Raw genomic sequence first — 18,581 nt, forward strand, 5'->3', positions numbered from 1 at the left:
AGTTCAAACGGTTAATTTTGAGTCAAATGGTTGAGTCATCCCAAATGGGACCCAATGCCTCCCACTCAGCATCAAGGGGTTGGATTGGGGGGTAAAACAACCAAATGGTTCCCGAGCACAGCTGTTTCTGCAGCTCACCGCTCCTAGGCGATGGCTCAAATGCCGTGCACAAATTTCACACACCTAGCCGTGCAACAGCTTGTGGGACTTTACCTTTAACTTAATGACACACTGAAAAAAAGACACTTTGGATTTTTAAATCAATTTAATCCAGACACATCCAGATTATGCTGAACTCCTATTGGTCGAGTAGAACTGTGCGTATGCAGAATCACAGTAACAAACATTTAATGAATAATTCTATTAAATTTGAACAATCTTCTGTTCTTAATCAGTTTGGCAACTGGGACTTAGCAGCTTCCCAGGATGCATTGCAGTTTTTAACAGGTAAATATTCCTGACAGAAGGATCAGAAAAGCTTTTAACAAGCTGTTCCATAACACTACACTGTAGCTGGGAGTTAACCAGACCAAATAAAAGTACTTTAGAAAAACAAACATGCAGTTTAAGGCACATTCCCTTCACATTAAATATAGTTAATGCTATTAGAATGATGTTGCAGACCATAATTGAGATGAGGTTCTGCACCTTATGATCAAACATCTGAGTGTTCAGTGGACGGTGGCATTAAGAACGCATCAACAAAGCATCTTTACTGAAGATGAATTCAATATTTGTCACTACGTAACCATAACGGCAGTGGGTGTTGAGTTTTAACCTAAACTGAATTTGTTAGTTTTCTGAGAAGAGGAGATTTCCATATTAGTACTAGGATTAAAAAGACACCAAAGGCTGTCGTTATAATATTGGAAGTACAAAAACGTCTAAAAAGTTATCCTCCATATGGAACAGGAGCACAAAAAAACCCTCATTTGATGCATGTAATTAAAACAAAGCTGAGCACTTGTTCCCGACCTCGATGTGGGCTCACAAGTTAAATATGTCAAGTCGCCCGGCAGCTGTGGAGTGCTGCGTTGTCCTCCGTTCACTTATGGCAGTAAACTGTAAAGTGGTCGTGTCCACCATGAAGGAAGCACGCTACCCTCTACATGTGCTCGGGGTGGTTCTGCAAACAGCTGATGAACTCTGTGACCGGATGGCCCTGGAAGCAGATCTGGTACACCGCGTTGAACAAAGGGAACCTGCAGCAGGGGGGAGAAGTTAATGGTCGCTGTGTGCCGAGCCCTTGGTGACGTAGAAATGGTCATCCCACGTGGGAGTGCTGCTCTGACGTACTTGTCAATCAAGTTTTTGTGTTTGAGAATGAGGTGAACCTCTGCTGCGGTCGCTGGTCCCTGCAGCTTCTGACCATTCAGCATCTCTTTCTCCAGCTCCTCGATGGACTGAGCAGGGCGAAAAGTGAATATGAGGCAGAACGTTCTTTTGAAAACACTAAAATGTTTCCTTAACCCTTGTGATATCTTAGATGTCCCCACCCCTACATTGACGTGTTCTCCCTACCATGACAAAGGTGGATAAAGGTGGAAAGATTTCATGTAATCCATGGACACCAGTGAAGATCACAAATCATTGAAGAAAAAAGGTTCAGAGCACTGTCTAGTGGGTCTAGATGACCCAACTCCCAACGTTAAAGTGCCTAGGATAGCACAAAGGTTACAAAAATTGGGGGAGAACTTCAAGCTTTCACCTTTCCAGTCTTCACAAAAGCCTCGGCCACCCTACGGTTGCGTCCGCCATAGCAGGTGGTTATGAGATCAGCCACGCCGCAGCTCTCCAGGAAGGTTGCGGAGGACACGGGTCCGGCGGTGCAGAAAATGCGGGCGAAGGCGATCATCTCCATCAAGCCCAGCCGAATCACCGCTGCTTTGGTGTTGTCCCCGAAGCCCAAGCCGTCACAGAAGCCTGCACCTACCGCCACAATGTTCTGCCAGGAACGTGGAGGACGTTAGGAGCTCCGGAACCACATTCATCTAATCTGCTCCGTCGCTCCATGCATTTCACTTTGGAGATTATCATTCCTTTCCAGATAATTTGGGTCAGATTAAATTAGATTTGTCACTGCTGTTTTTCCAGGAGCTCACCTTCAGGGCGCCGCAGATTTCCACCACGTCAAGCTCTTCAACTACAGTCACTCTGAAGTTCTTGGTCTGCATGAGCTCCTTCAGCAGAGATCCGTGGTTCTTGTTCTTACAGCCTACGAGCCAAAAAGACAAACGGAAATGAATGACGCAGCCAATATCAATTCGCAGAATGCAAATATGTGAACAAAGGAAAAATTAGAGCAAAGATTAAACTTTGATCCCCACACCACCCTCACACAATGAGATTACGCCTGCATATTTGGATTTTTAGTTTCCATTTCAAACTAGGACACGATGTTCCTTCTCCCAAAACAAAGATTCTGTTCAGAGCTGCGACCATCTCACCAATCGTGGTCTCGCAAAACTTCTCGTCTGCAACCTCATTGGCAATGTTGGCCCCCATCAGCACGCTCATTGTGATGCCGAGTTTCTCTTGGATGACATCAGAAATGAGTTTGAGTCCATCAGGGCCCTCGTCTATGCCCTGGAGGGACAGAAACGTGAAGAAGTTAGCAGCTGGCCCAGAAACAACCCTGAAGCTTCAGGGTAAAAAAGCAAACCTTAATGAGGGATATCCCCAGTGCGTCACTCTTAATCTTGCCCTTCATGGTGTCGCACACTTTACCGATGAACTGATGGGGGATCACAAAGACCAGGATGTCTGCATCTTTAGAGGCGTCCACCAGGTCTGGCACTGCCAGCTGGGAAGCGATGGAGGAGGTGAGGGCACAAGAGAGGGAAGGGTAATTAAAGTCTGAAGGCAATCTAAATCAAGCACCGACTTCAAGAGCAACCTCAAGGGAGCCGGGCCATTTACAGGCCACACAAACGGTCTCCTCACCACATTCTCTGGGAGTTTGTGTCCGGGAAGATACTTGACGTTCTCATGGGTGGTGTTGATGATTTCAGTCAGCTTGCTGCCATTCACCATCTCCTCAAACACCCACATTTTCACCACGTTGTCAAACTTTGAATTGTGAGTGGCATTGGTCCCCACGATCTTGGCGATGGCAGAGCCCCTGCAGTATTAGAGGTGACTGCTTATGAGGGTTGAAGTTCAGTAAAACACACATATTTATGGCTCTTCTTTGATCTGTAGAAAAAACCCGGCGTGCTGCCAACAAAAATCACTTTACTGTTGTTGGGCCTGCATGACTTATTAAGAACTCCAGTGATTTAATTTTTCATAAATCAACAAATTACAAAAAGTTACTACCAATTCAGTGGATGACTTGTTTGACAATAAAGAAATGAAACTTTTTCATACAAAAAAGACAAACAATATACATTCTGTTCAGTTATGAGAGTAAAAGCCAGAGCCGAATTCACAAATACATTTGCGTCTGTAGTTTTTTAGAGTTAAATGTACATTTAAGTACTGTAAGATTTCAATATCGCCACGTTTACTTTAATCTGCCAGATTTAAAGCGGACTTCCTGTCCAGCAGGCAGGCTAACATCAGCACATTTCGCAGCTAACTTCGAGGGCGTTTTAATCCCGGAGTTCCAGCCTGACATGTGGTCTGTTTCCCTGCGCGCAGACAGCGTCTCGTCGCGTGACGGAAACCACAGAGTTTGTGTCAATCAAGCAATCCGTAGCCTCGCGCAAGAGCGGTGCGACATTTGGAAACTTCCCCCCCGTTGCTATGGAGGGGATTGCTAGATAACGGCGCATATAAGCACCGCGGCAGCTCTTTAGCATGTTCTCCCGTGCCGCTGTGACAGTTCATCACATTCGCGCGTCCACTTGCCAGTTTCCAGAGCCCACGATGCAGACTTTCTTCGGAGCTGCCATGATTGGGGAAAACGAGCAGAGGAAAGGCAGCGCTGACTGACTGCGGTGCTGTTACGCAATGACAGCGTGAATTTATTGGCCTGAGGGGGGGCGGACCGGACCGCCCACTTGAGACCGCGCGCGCCACGGCCACCCGTTCGTGGTACAGGGGTCAACAGATTCAAGGTAAGGGGGTCAAAGGTCAACATTTATGACGAGTGTAATATTGAAAATTTACCTTCAGCAAGCTCCAGGTTTTTCTAAACACATTCACCACGTAGGGCAGTAAAACACAAACATACACAATAAAAAAATTTGAAATAAAGGTTCATGAGAAAAACAACAAAAGACTATAATGACTTAGTCCTGACACACACACGCACATCTTTTTTTTAAAGTCGCTTTTCAGATACAACACACTGTTAAAGACTCACTCAGATGAAAATCGTGTTTTTTGGTGTTTTTGGGGCATTTTCTGATGAAGTAGGACATGTCTTTAAAAAATGTAGCTCAAACTTGCATTTCTGAGTGTCTATTGATTTAAAATGTGGTGAATCAGGAGCAGATGAAAAAATGCTTTTGGAAAAATTTGTATTGGTGACTAAGAAGATAAAGCTGGGCGGAACGCAAGCTCCCTGCTCTGGTCCACCTTTATGCTTCCATCTGTAGATGAATATATCCATGTACGTCGCTGTTTTCTCTGTCCGAGCTGGCATCTGGATCAAAACTGTACAGCTGCATAATTCCGATACTGCTCGCCATTTTGGTTGTGCCGGCAATGTTAGGTTAGAGTCGTTAGGGGCTTCAAGCAAGTGGGAGAGCCCGTCAACGGATAGTTTTAGGTGCCGGGAACGGGGGCGGGGTTATTCCGTGCCAACAGTCCTGGCCACACCTCAGAGGTGAATTTTTAATGAACTCCTGCTGCCCTAAGGATATGATGTCCTAGAAAAAGATGCTGGTTTTTGATTTTGCCTAAAAATGGCATAATCATAATTATCATATTATTATATAAAAATCTTTGTTTTTTTTTATGCACATCATTTCAACCGTACACAATATTAAACGCAACTTGTACAATAGATTCAACTTAATCCTATTCAAATTTGCATCTTTGTTCTGCATGTTAATAAAACTATTTCCTGTGACTGCTACAAAAAATGTATGTCATCAAATCACACTGGTTTATATCAGAATTCATGAAATGCATTAGAACAGTATTGTTGAAAGTGAAATTCAAAAATTAATAATATGTATTTTTTGTTAATAATTTTGTTAATAATTTACTGATAACATAATAAAAACACAACTTAGACACTAAATAGTCCCAATACAGAAACTCTGTATTTTCCAGCTCTCTGCCCTGAACTAAGTTTCTGCTCATCTCCAAAGGCAGACAACAGTCTGTTTAGATATCTTTTTCTAAACAACAAAGCCAGGATATTAACATTCAAAGAGATCACTGGGAGCAAATATTTGCTCCAGTGGGCTCAAACAAAAGCGGACCTTGTTGCATAAGAGTCACACAGCAAAGAGAAGAGTGACTGCAGGGAGGAACAAGCTCAGCAGTCTGGTTTCTGCGAGCAGAAATCTAGCATTTTAGGTGAAAAAAGGTCACGATTGTGTCCTCACCGCAGACTCAGTCACATTTTAATGAGCCGAGACGACTTCCCCTTTTTCTGCTTTTTTATAAAAAGAAAACTCAGCTGAATTTTTGCTTTCACAGATGTGACATTCAGAAAAATAAATGTTTAAACAAAAGTAATTTTTAGATCAATCTGCAACACTAACTAATTCCAGTTTTAGCAACACTTTGACTTCTTGTGTCTGCCATGCTTGAAGTTTGAAAACAGGCACATTTGAATTTTTCACATTTTCTTGTAAAGGCAAAGATTCAGTAATGGAATTTCCAGCCAATATGGCTACAGCAGTAAATATGAAAAACTGTCTGCAGATTGGCCTAATAAAAAAAAGAAAAACATCTAGTCATGTGACCACACGGTTTGTAAATTTCTACATACACTCGGTGGCCTTCGTTGTCTCCTCTGACATTTAGCTGGATTTCTGCCCATGTCTGGGTCCATTTCTTCGATAGTTTCAAATTTGAACTTGAACCAGATTGTTTATAAAGAATTCAACCTCCAAGCTTCAATGTGAATTTTTTGCATCGCACACCGTCTACCTTCAATTATGCAAACAGAACAAAGAATTATGACTCTTGAGTCCTGAAATAAGAACAGACATCTGCATTTGGTTATTAAGTGTTTATTATAACAACTGCTGCAAGTCCATATTTCATAAACATTAACAGACTGAAACAGCATACTTTCTTCACGAGTAAAAATACAAAATTATTAACAAAGCAAAAAGAAAAAAGTTTGAACTTGGTTAAGGTTAAATAACTTGGTGCAATGCACAAGCAACAACCTGGCAGTTTATTTTCATGTTCTCAGAAGTATAGCTCTATAATAATATACCTATAATAAATAAACTATCTGCAATGGCACAATATAGAAAACTGAGACACACAAGCAGCTTATGCAAATAAACCCTCACAACTATAACACCTGACAGACCAAACGATGCTAACACGTCAACTTTATTGCAACAAGTCATTACAATATTTACATTAAATTACAGCTGATGGCATGATGGCACTCGATAGCAACAAAACACTGCAACGCATTCCTGTTTCCTGCTGAGACAAACGCAAAGCTCTGCGTCGAGTGGATTCACTGCGGCGAAACTTTTAAGATGGTCCAGCTTTTGAAACAACAGTCAGAAAAGGATCCATTGAACATGCACCGGCAAAGCCAACACATTCACCAATATCAGCATCTGAGTTTGGCGCCAGCATCAGCCAACACAGAGAGAGACACAAAACGTAGAACAATATGCAGCCAGGCACAGGAAACGATGAAGCAAATCAGTCAGAGCCGACGGAGAGCGGATGGACTACATTTAAAGATGGCTACATGCACTTTGGAGCCCTGGAAGATGGAAAAAAAAAACATTCAGTACATTAATCCACAGTGTTCCATAACATGATGAAATGGAAATGTAGCATTAGAAAATGCAAATTTCAAATACGATAAACAGTGTAATGATGTGCTTCTTCCAAAATACTGAAATCCGAGACCTTGAGAATTCAGTCCACAAATCTGGAAAAGCGTCATGTTTTTTTTTTTTTCAATGCACTGACTTTAAAAAAAAAAAAAAACAAAGATCAGTGTAGGCACAGGAATACATGTTTTATAAAGTAATAAAGATGTTTTTCCACTGTAACATAGTCATTGGTCTTTGGACACAATAAAATCCTACATTGATCAACCTCGTTTTTTAGGAATTATCATGTTTCTGATGCTTCTTTACTGCACATTTTTGTATACCTTAAGCATTGAAAAATTAGTTTTCAATGTAGTATTTGAACCAATAATCTCAAAGTCATTTTTAATTTAAATCAAAGACCTGTCCCTCCTCCTAAAGCACCAAACAAGATGAGCATTGACTTTGTTTCTGTTGCCTTATCATCCTTTGATTATTTGGGACTGAATAACCCCTTCAGTAAGTTACACATAGGACAATATGAAACTTTGGACTCTCTAAGGGTAAAGCAGATAAAGGCTTCAGTCCTTAGCAGTACAGCAGTTGCAAACATGTGATGATGTGCACCCAAGATATTTGCACTTTTGGCTGATTGTTTTAAAATGCTTTCAGAGCCTTTTTGACAGCTAAATATTTATAAATTCTTCTTCTAGGTACTGCAGTTATGCTCTAAAGTTTCCCAAGCTAGATTGTTGGTTTGGTTCGTGGGTTCTGTGGTTCTAGTAAAGGAGCTCAGGGAAGTAACTCCTAAAATATGTTGGTGTCAAATTCCTCTCCTTGATAGACACTGTTCTGCTTGTTTTCTAATTGTCCAAAGGGAACCTTTCTGAAGAAGCGCCAAGCTCAGCATATTCTTCTTCTTATAGATAAAATAGTCTCTGTTATATTACTTTCCAAACCAGCCTGTACACCAATAGTTTTTTTGACTTTCATGGCCAACAATTTCCACCAAAGCTTAGAGTTTGTATTTTTTTAATGCGTCCACCACCGGTAACTTTTCTTTCTTTGTGATAAAACAGTTTATAGAAATTGAAACATGCTATTTGTGTATTCTTTATCCATAAAGTTGACATTAGTTCTTTCTCGAACAAAATCTTTTACTTATAGTTCATGGAAAATTGTTGTACTTCATCACAGGGGGCACTTGAGAATCTCACAATCACAACCCAACAATTTTTTGAATGATGACAAAGAACAATTTCTTTTTACTAGGAATTGCAGTAATAGTATTTTTTCATTTACAATCCGATTTAATAAAAAAATGCGTTACAGTGTTTTCAAAAAACATATGATCTTGCAATTAAAAATAATATTTTTAGACGTCTTTTGCAAAAGTACTCTTTTGGAGATGTACAGTTTGATAACTACGCTAGTTTTATATTGAAAGATTAATTCTGTGCTCAGTTCTAATATGTTTGAATTCAAAAAACTTTTCAGTTGAAAAACAGTAAGGTCCTCTTCAGTCTTATTTTTTTTTTAAATAAAAGTGCAGATTTGCTTTCTTAACGAAGATTTTGAAGCAACTTAAAATCCCAAACCCATAGCCAAACATAAAAAAAACAATATTCACAACATAAAACATGTTTAAAAAATAGTAGAAGTCAGGATATTTTTCTTATATATTCGGGCGTTTGTTAGGCTTTACCATCAGATTAAGAATGAATGCACTGATGCGGCAGGACAAATGCCACCTTTAAGAATATAGTTTGATTCTGGATTCTGCTGAAAGCTGGGCCGCATATTGGTTTGAGTGGAACTGCAGATACCTCAGGATCCAGCTTGAAAGTTGTCGGGCTTATTGTTGTATATTGACGTCTTCCTGTTTGCAGCACCTCCATCAGAACAGCAATATCAAGGCAAAGGTAGTGCTGCTAAAATCAAATGCTAAAACATACAACCTGCTGCTTGGTGTCTGGGTTTACATAAAAACGATTAATCAGAAAAAAAGCAGAAGAACGCTCAGGACCACTTCTGGTTTGGAGGGAAAATATTAGTTTGTGGTGTTACTTTCTGGCCTACTGATGGGTTGGAGTTTGCCGATGTTGCGATCCAGCAGCAGGTGGAACCACAGCCTCAGCATGGTACGGCGCAAAGTAGATATCCCATTAATCAGAGTAGAGCGGGACCATGCAGGACAGAGTAGGGCTTCTGGGTAAGTGGCTAAACTTTGGCCTGCTTCCACTTCTGCTTTACTCTTGTGTTTGGTCGTCCTACTTTTTAAATAATAAAAATAACCTTTATGTTTTTCAGTTTCCATGGTTCATGGGTTGTCTGTGGTTCCGGCCTCCTTGAGAGATGAGGTAGTACATACTATTGGCAGAACGCACTGAGATTAACAAGGGAAGACAGTCTTAAGATGAAAATGGATGACATGAATGGAAATATAAAGAGTGGTGGCAAGAAAAGCAACAGTGTGAACTGAGAACATTTCTGCTGAAGAACAGTACTTCCACATACAGCACAGCTGAAAGGACACGCGACGAAAACCACAGAAATGCTGAGCACGCAAACCCTCATTCACATCATGCCCTGATAACTGTTACCGTCCAGGAAAGTTGTTTATAGATGACCATGCAGTTTTTCTACCATCACAGCATGTCGATCACAGCTGGCCACTCGTCGTGGCTCACGTGTTCAGCGCGTCGCTCAGAAACCTCGGCAAGGCACAGTCCCGTCACACACGCTCTGCTGCTGCAGGAGTCCACTAAGTGCCGTGAACAAAGTCCTGGAGGAGGGTTCCTGCTCAGGTGGCAGAGGCTTAGTGAAAGTTACTGACGTGACACTTGACATCATCTAAGCTCAGGACGGTTCCTTGGTCGGTGTTGTTGTGCTTCTTATCAGAGCAGCGACACAGCTTGTACTTTATCACCTATGTGGATTAGAAAAAAAATTAACCTAACAAAGACAGCTGGAGAAATGTGAATTATATTATATTTCAGAATTCTAATCTAAGTGCCTCCTGTCTCCTCTATCTGATTACTGCTGTCACTCTAAATATGATTACAATTCAATATTTTGTACAAAGATGAAAGAACTATGCTTTAAAACACCAGAAATGAGACACATTTGGGTCCAATATGAATTTCTCAGCACTATGTGGGCAGACTTAGCTTAAAACTCATGATGTAGACCCAGTTTGACATGTGCTCAAAGTAAAAATTTAACTCAAGTGGCTTTGAGGGCAGATGTGGTCTCAGGCTCAGAGAAAAATACAGACTTGTGCCATCTGAGTCAACATTCTTGGTCAAGGTCAAACTATGGAGAAAAGAATCTGCAGAGATCTGCCGTGTTTGAGTTAGTCTGGGAGAAGAACATGCACAACTCTTTTTATTTGATTTTAAACCCTTTACCTCATAAAGGTAGTCAAAGATCTCTAGAATTGTCAGGATGCTTGCCCCAATGAAAAGCCCCATCTGACCGCCAATATCACCTGTAGGAAAAAACATGATTAAGAGCAAGCATTAACGCTCTGGTTTTTAACCCATCTACTGTTCATAAAGGCTTACAGGCATACCTAAAAGTCCGGCCACTTCGTATGCTTTCTTCTGTTCGATAGTTTCATAGTTGAGAGCCTCAAAAAAGATGTCTAATACCAGAATATTGTCTCTGCGAAGTCAGGATAAACACATTAATGCTTCATCATAGAAAAAAATCCTCTTAGACTTAATGAGCTGGAGGGTTTTTTTTTAAATAAAAGCTGAAATCAGACTCCTACGATGAGTTTGGAACTGCAGTTGAAACATTTGCTTTTTCATGTAGATATCATAAACAAATATGTAATATATTTTTTCGGAGTGTAAGTTGCTCCGGACTATAAGTCGCAGCAGGCAAAAAATGCATAATAACGAAGAAGAAATTCATATATATAAGTTGTACCCCTGGCCAAACTATGCAAAAAACCACGACTTATAAATATGGTCGATTTACTAATTTAATCAAATTTACAAAGTCATTGATCATCAGCTGCAGCCCCAAGTGCATTATTTTATTAAAAACCGTTACAGACTGTACGGTTTGTTCTTACTTAATGTACTGCTCAGATTTGTTGTATTTCTTTGCGAGATACTTTGCAGACGCCTTGCTGGGGATCTTGACAAAAGACAGCTCTTTGTTGTATCTGGTCATGTTGCAGGGTGTCTCACACACACAGAAGTCGTTGTCTCGTTGCACCAAGAAATCTGAGGAGAGGAAAACCAGAGCACACTGTGACTCCTGAACCATTGTGGCTTAAACATTTTGTAGGGAGCTGCGAGTGACAGCTTTTTCAAGTTGCAGGCATACAAAGCAGTGGGGATGTAAATCCTTTTTTAAAATCTTATAAAACGATTTTGGATTATGGCATCCTGATAGGTGTTAGAATAGAGAAGAGCTGTGTTTAGGGCATTCGCTGAAAAGGGATGGAAGTCAATATAACGTCCTTGGAAGTCATGCAAACACAGCTGCATGTGTATCTGTTCTTTTCAATCGTAAACATGGCCGAGGTCTCTTTCTTACCGAGAGCTGGGTCAGCACATTCTTTGTACAGCTCTGGGGAGCAGTAAGGCGCGTCGCCTGCAGCCAAAACAACAGTCGCATCAGTATTTGCTTCTCCCTTCTTTCCACTCCATGAAGTGGATATTTCCTCTGCTCCAGAGCAACTGATGTTACTCCGATTCAACTGAAAGAAAGAGTTGTTCTCCTACCCGGCATATACACCATGCGACAGTTGCAGTTGTCCACTAGGTAGCGTGTTTCACAGTCAACGCGGCAGGCTGTGATGCTGTAGCTGTCGAAAAAGTCGGAATCCATGGGGGTCACTTTACAGTCTCCCCACGGTGGGGGCAGATAGATGAGCTGCAACAGTAGAAACAGTAGAGTTAAAAACAATAAAATGTAACAGAAAACCCTGTTTTAAATACCAAAACTCTTGACATAAATAAAAACAAAAGTCAAATAGATTGAAAGAACTCTTGGAGGACAACTTTCAAAAAATAAATTTGTTTTACTCAAAAAACCCCAAATTAAATATATATGAAAAACAATAAAATAATGTGAAAAACTACAGTATACTTTTTATTCTGATGACTCTTTTAAGCATTTAACTCCATTAACAAGATGTGCTAATATAAAAAATGTCAAGTGATGATGTTTTCCAGGAACTTTTTCTTTAAAACTCCTTCTGCAGATGTATTCATGAGATGATGAATACACTCATCGTTTTTAAAATCTTTGTCTTCTATGTTGTTTTATTAGAGCATTCCTAAATACTCTTAAAAATGACCTTTACAGGCTGCAGATAAATGAGTGGAATTTCAGTGAACCTTTATTTGTCAGTATCAGAATGCACATCATCATTATTAAAGGCAGTTGTGTACAAACACACCACCACATACACCTCTGTCTGTTCTTAATGGCTGGCCATTTTTGTTTTCAGTGCAGAACTGAACAGGCAAACAATTAACTGTGGAATTTTGGAATATAATCATATTTTTTATATGAAATGACTGGAAAAATGAATAAATAAATAAGGAAAAATTAATGATTGCTATGTTGAACGGCTTGTACCCTCTGCTCCTGGCAAGAAACAAAAGTCTGGAAGCCGGGCGCCACTCCAAAACCGAGCTGATCGATGGACGGCGGCTCGTCTTGACTGTGGATCTGAACTTTGACCCCAGCTTCAAATGACGTTTCATCTGGCGAGACAAAAGTAAAAACATTTGTAAAATCTAGACACTTAAAGGATTTTTGTCTCTCAGTCTCACAAAGCATTGACATGAAAAAAGACGGACTCCACTCTCACCTGTATCTCCCCAGACAGGCAAGTATTCATCCTGCTGGATGTCCAGCATGAGCTCCAGGCCGTTTCCCATTCCTCCTTTAGTGGTGATGAGAGGAGGCCGTCCATCACCGCCAGCGTTAAAGGTGTAGCACTTCCCATAGCGAGTGAAAACCTGAGGGATTCACAAGAGGAGAAAGTGAATCTAATATCCTGTTCTAAGTCTTATCACAGCTTTTCCACTGGGGGTCAGTGTTAGATACTCACACGGTTCCATTAAAAAAAGAGGAGTGAGGGGAGTGGAGGACGAAACAGGAAAAAAGGAAGTCTTGCTGTGGGTGTGGGAGTTATACAATCAACCCACTGAGGGGATGTAGCCTGTAGACAGGAGATTTAACATTCCCTCGGATACTCTTTATGCCACTTACAATAGGCCTGATGTTACCATGGAGACCCAGCATCCCAGCCAGGAAGAATGCAGCCTTAATTTTCAAAGAAAGCTTAGGCACAGATGCTAAATTGATCCTCTGTGCAAACCCCAGAACAGCCTATATGTGACCGAAACAACATGAGGCTTTGCAGAACTCTAACATCTGACTGTTGAGTCCCAGAATCCAAGTGTGTGGGGGGGAAATGAGCGAGATGGTGACAGAGTCGGGTGTGAAGGAGGGTCAGGATGAAAAGTGAAAGAGACAGAGGGATAGAGGGACTTTAGCTGCTACTGCCTGGGGCAAGCTATCTTTCAGCGTTTTGGCAAAGACTGACATGTCCATGATTAGAAACAACAAACCAACCAAGTAATTGTGCAGAGTTGGGATATTGCCGATGGCAGTTCAGACATTTGGGCCATTGATCATGTAAAGTCAGAAGGGACTGCTGCTGGTTACTGCAGATGCAGACATCAATCTGAGACAAAAAAAAAAACCCACAATACAGCGCTACAATCACCAGACAGAGTACTGTGTCCACAATGGATATCCATATTCTCAGTTTCTATGTGTTTTGAAGTAAAAGCATTGGTAAAAATACTTTTAAAAATAACTCTTGTGCAGGTCTGACATCAGACCTGTGGTGACAGGAGGGTTTTTTACCAGCACTGTACTTCTCTGAAGCCAACAGTGTAACTTACAACCGTAGAACACTGTATGGCCTCTTTATGCTTTGCATTATTCACTGTTATGCAATTTAAATAACTTATTTCAACTTTGTTTGTCTCCTTAGCATCTTAAATTATGATGAAAACATGTTCTACAAAATTCACTGATACGTGTGGACATTAATAAAATGACCCCAGCTGAATACTGTAAAGAAATATGTCTATAAAATACAGCTCGGGGGTAAAAAATGTATGCAATTTTAAGGGCTGAGCTTCTGACTGCCGCAGGTCCATCACCTCTTTTTTTTAAATTTCAAACCAGTTTGGGACATATATCGTGTTCTTTTGTTATGGAAATGGATTAATTGTCAACCTAACAAATGTTTCAAGGATTTTTTTTTTCAATAGCTGAAACATTTTGAGTCTTCTGTGCTCATTTGTATTTCCAAGAATGAGAATTTTTGGTAACCAAAAGAAACCTCTTTGTATGGTTTTGTTTGATTCTGTTTTGTTGGAAAAATGCCCTAAATAAGACATTATATCCACCAAGTTTTAGATTAAATAATCTTAAATCCAAACAGTAAAAAAAAACAAATAAAAACAAAATTATAGTTTTATTTGCCACTGTGCCACACTTCGGTCACCCCCTGGTGTACATAGAAAAGTGTCATTACATTACAAATGTATCTTTAAGTAGGTCTGCTCACTGATCATACAGTTTTGATGAAACATCGCCTGGAGGAGGACTTCAGCCCCGTGTAAAAAAGGGCAAATGATGAAAACATAAAGTGTATGTTAACCTGTCAACAAATTGGACAAAATGACGCAGCCCCTACCTTGATATGCTCTCAGTGCCACAGAGAGAAATGATTGCTGATTTATTTTCAAAACTGAATGCAGTTGCTTAGCAGCTGGAACTTTATTGTCCCCACATGTTTTGTTCTTGTCCAGGTGAAGTGAGAAAAGCTAAAGGCTGTTACTGAGTGACAGAACCTGTGTTAGGAAAAGACCAAAAATAAAAGATCACACTGGTTCTCGTCCAGAAATAATCCACATTTTGTTTCTTTTCCACTATCAGAATGCAGATTCAGAACATTGACTGTTTAAGAAAACTGGACTGAGTGACCCCTCCTCTGTCGTGTTCCGTACAGGAAGTCCCCACCGGCTCCAAGACGCCAAAATCCCTTAGACTTCTATTGAGAAATATACAGCTATTTGACAGTCATTGTATTTGTCAGAATGACCATTCTTGATCTCATACTTTTTTTTACTTACTTTTTTCCTGTAGTGCATGTTATTCAAAATATAAACTGGCCAATCTGATGCTCTAATAAAATTAGGTGGTCTCATGTCCAATTTTGAAACGTATGATTCAAAGATTCACCCAACCCCATTTTCAAGTTGTAGGGGTGTGGCCTTCCAACAACCGCACACCTGATTGGCGAGAGTGATTGCAATAGAAATGTTGAGTCAGACCGACTTGGACCAATCACTGCTTACTGACGGGGTCTGGCTCCAGCATGGCAAATTCCATACTGCAAAGAAATGGTGACTAAATTAACTCAATTAAGATGTGGCTGAAACATTCACTAAGTCCAGTTCTCTTATGCATTCAATGATCCAGAATTACAATGACACATTACAAAGCCATAGCATGATGTCCTTCATCTGTGTTGTAAACAATTAAGCTTATAAAAAATGCTTTTATGTAAATGTATCTTTTTTTAACCCTTGTGCTATCCTAGGCACATTAACATTGGGAGTTGGGTCATCTAGACCCACTAGACAGTGCGCTGAACCTTTTTTCTTCTATGATTTGTGATCTTCACTGGTGTCCATGGATCACATGAAATCTTTCCACCTTTATCCACCTTTGTCATGGTAGGGAGAACACGTCAAAGTAAGGGTGGGGGGTCATCTAAGATAGCACAAGGGTTAAAAAATGATTTTCTTTTCAAGCTAGATTTATTTTTCTGAATCAGCACACAGTGTTTTTCATTCCTGATTTGCTCCAAACATGTGAAAGGAAGCAGAGAGATGGACTACAGACTCCATCTATGCCTAATGCACAAAAGACTAAAGTTTTAGCTTCTGTGAGGGAGGAATATAAAAAATACAGTTTTAGGGGAAATAAAATTGTCCTTTGAATAAAAAAATCCCGTCATATTTCACAATCCACAAGTTTTGTAATTTGGAGGTTTAAAACTAAGTGTTATAATTTGTAGAATTTGTAATGATGTGGTTTTATTTCACTTTTTTTTTACTAGATTTTGTAGTGGCCATACAAAAGGGATCATGTGAGATACAAGGAGGCACTGGCTTCACAGTTCATTTATTTTCTCTTCAGCTGTTCTTCAAGCAGTGTGCAGAGAGAAAACCAAAACATATCTCAGACAGAAAAAAATATTTTCTGCATTTGAAGGTCACGAAATTGGCCAAAAGATTCGGATCTGCAGGGCACTATGATTTTTTGCAGAAAATATCATCAGCAGTCTTCTTAATAAGGCTCCAGCTTCTAAAGAATCGTATGCAACAACACAGGTGACAAGTTCTGCACCGATGAGAATGGAATCTGACTCATTTAGCTGATTGTCTTTATTTATTAGGCGATAAGACAACACATCGACCCTTTCTTCACATATCTTACTTAATTAAAAGCAGCAGTTTAGAAAGACTATAAACTTCCCTGATCTGTGATCAGTAAAACTGTCTCTTGCACACAATTTCACTTGTATTAAAGAGCACTCTGAGCTCTGTTTTTGCAGCTCATTAGGCACATAATTATTAATATCTGTTTCTGCAGTCAAATCCAATTTATACAGAATCTTCATACAGACAAACCCGTGCACTTTCTCAACTATTTCAGTGAGGTTTTAATATTGTCTAATATACAGTCTGCGAAAAGATGTCTCAGAAGGCCAAGTTCAATCCATTAGTGCTCCCTTGTTTTTATGGGGATGTTTTTAAAGACTTAAAAGCTGTCTCTGTAAAGTGCAAAACACTCACAGATATTAATCAGCATGCATATACAGCAGCAGTAAAAACTTCCTTGAAAATGTTTAAATGCAAATGCCAGTAGACACTGGACTAGAATTCAAATAAAACAGAGCAAGAACAAGTCTAGATTTTGATTTAGAGGAGTTTTCAAAGTTTGAATAGAAAATGTGTGAAATGTTGCACTTTGCTTTTCTTTTTACGTAACCAAACTAAAGGTTTATATGAACGTAGAATAACCTCTGCACTTACTTCGTCAGACTATACGCCCTGATGCTTCAATCTCATATCTAAATGTATTCTCCAGATGTCCTTAAATAGGATTTTCACCTTAATATTTGATTTTATTCTCTTAGTTTTTGGAGTGGGCTGCCCAGTGTAGCAATGGTCACAGCCAAAATGTAATAATTAATATGTAAAGTGTTCATACCTCACATTTTGATCATCTTACATTTGCAAGGACGGTGTCACAAGAGCAGGCTGTATGGTGTGTAGTGATTAGCGCTCTTACCTCACAGCGAGAAGGCACCGGCTACATGTTTCATAGGTTGATTGATTACTCTAAATGATAAATGGCGTATACTTATATAGCGCTTTTCTACCTACAAGGCCCAAAGCGCTTTACAGTCACAGACCCATTCACCCAGTCACACACATATTCACACACACATCCACACACTGATGGCAGCTCCGATTACTGGCGCCAACCTACCATCAGAGGCAAGGTGGGGTTCAGTGTCTTGCCCAAGGACACATCGACTAATGGGCATGCAAGGTGCGAATCAAACCTGCAATATTACGACCATGGGTCGACCGCCCTCTGTATCCCCGGCCGACTCCAAAATTGCCCCTAGGTGAGTGTGTTTGTGCTCGTTTGACCCTGTGACAGGATGGCGACCTGTCCAAGATGTACCCTGCCTAACAGTAACTTGGACAGTCTGGGGGTTTGTGTAACGAGGAATAAAGACTTGTGACCTTACTTTTTTACACATAACTTTTGTTTTCTTTTTTAACAATGACTTGTTGTTTTTAAAAAGAGTTTTGCACCAGAATTTTGAAGTTAACTAATCTTATAAGCAAAATACTTATCACGGGTGTCAAAACTAAATGTTCATCTATTGAGCTGATCTCTGGCTGCAGGCAAGTCTGTTTTATACAGCATGGTATAATGAAAAAATGTAAAATTTAAGGAACATTAAGTTGATTGTGGGTTTATTTTAAAGGCAACTTCACAGTCTTATCCCAGCCTTTGCAGCACACGGCATAAAAGCTGTCAAAAAATAAGGCCAATCAGAGACAAAGTGCTCACTACTGCTCTCAAACATAAATAGCTGACTCATCACACTAATATCCAGCCTTGGATGGAAAGTACAGCAACTCTGAAGAGAACTGAAACATAAGGAGAGGATTAAAGCCGAAGACAGCGGGTTTGTATGTGCAGCTATGTATTAAAACGATGACCAGGCTGTGAACCATCTTCAGGCCTTAAGTAACCCTGAGTCACTACTTGTCAAATCAAAATATATGGGAAATGCGGAAAACGTGATGAAAAAGAAGCAGGACATGACCAAAGTCTTTATACAGAGAAATCTTTTTGTAATGAAAGAGCCAAGATCACCCTGGCATGGGAAAAGAGGATGCTTTGTCCCTGCAAATGTAAGATGGTCACAACGTGAGATTTTAACACATTACATATTAAATATTATATTAAACATTACCAATATCCTTGTCTTTGTTTAATAGCACCCGAGCTATTAGC

At 40.1% G+C, this 18,581-nt stretch overlaps 2 protein-coding genes across 2 annotated transcripts in view; both read right to left on the reverse strand.

Annotated features, from left to right (window-relative positions):
* Window positions 1-246: 246 nt before the first annotated feature.
* LOC101158855 (glycerol-3-phosphate dehydrogenase [NAD(+)], cytoplasmic) lies at window positions 247-3,974 on the reverse strand. The gene is made up of 8 exons (XM_004070814.4): window positions 3,853-3,974; window positions 2,944-3,121; window positions 2,663-2,803; window positions 2,448-2,586; window positions 2,103-2,215; window positions 1,709-1,945; window positions 1,297-1,403; window positions 247-1,202 (listed from the first exon to the last, which is right to left on the reverse strand). The coding sequence occupies exons 1-8, from the start codon at window positions 3,894-3,896 to the stop codon at window positions 1,106-1,108; spliced, it is 1,056 nt and encodes a 351-aa protein (XP_004070862.1). The 5' UTR covers window positions 3,897-3,974; the 3' UTR covers window positions 247-1,105.
* Window positions 3,975-6,121: 2,147 nt separating this feature from the next.
* LOC101159102 (acid-sensing ion channel 1) overlaps window positions 6,122-18,581 on the reverse strand; it is a 60,189-nt gene continuing 47,729 nt past the window's right edge. The window contains exons 3-10 of the mRNA XM_004070815.4: window positions 12,757-12,907; window positions 12,522-12,649; window positions 11,660-11,810; window positions 11,472-11,528; window positions 11,002-11,155; window positions 10,492-10,583; window positions 10,328-10,407; window positions 6,122-9,846 (exon numbers count right to left, since the gene is read on the reverse strand). Of these exons, the coding sequence (XP_004070863.1) occupies window positions 9,736-9,846; window positions 10,328-10,407; window positions 10,492-10,583; window positions 11,002-11,155; window positions 11,472-11,528; window positions 11,660-11,810; window positions 12,522-12,649; window positions 12,757-12,907 (924 nt within the window). The 3' untranslated portion in view covers window positions 6,122-9,735. The remainder of the gene's footprint in view (window positions 9,847-10,327; window positions 10,408-10,491; window positions 10,584-11,001; window positions 11,156-11,471; window positions 11,529-11,659; window positions 11,811-12,521; window positions 12,650-12,756; window positions 12,908-18,581) is intronic.

Source organism: Oryzias latipes, chromosome 7, assembly GCF_002234675.1.
Source record: "Oryzias latipes chromosome 7, ASM223467v1".
NCBI lineage: Eukaryota > Metazoa > Chordata > Actinopteri > Beloniformes > Adrianichthyidae > Oryzias > Oryzias latipes.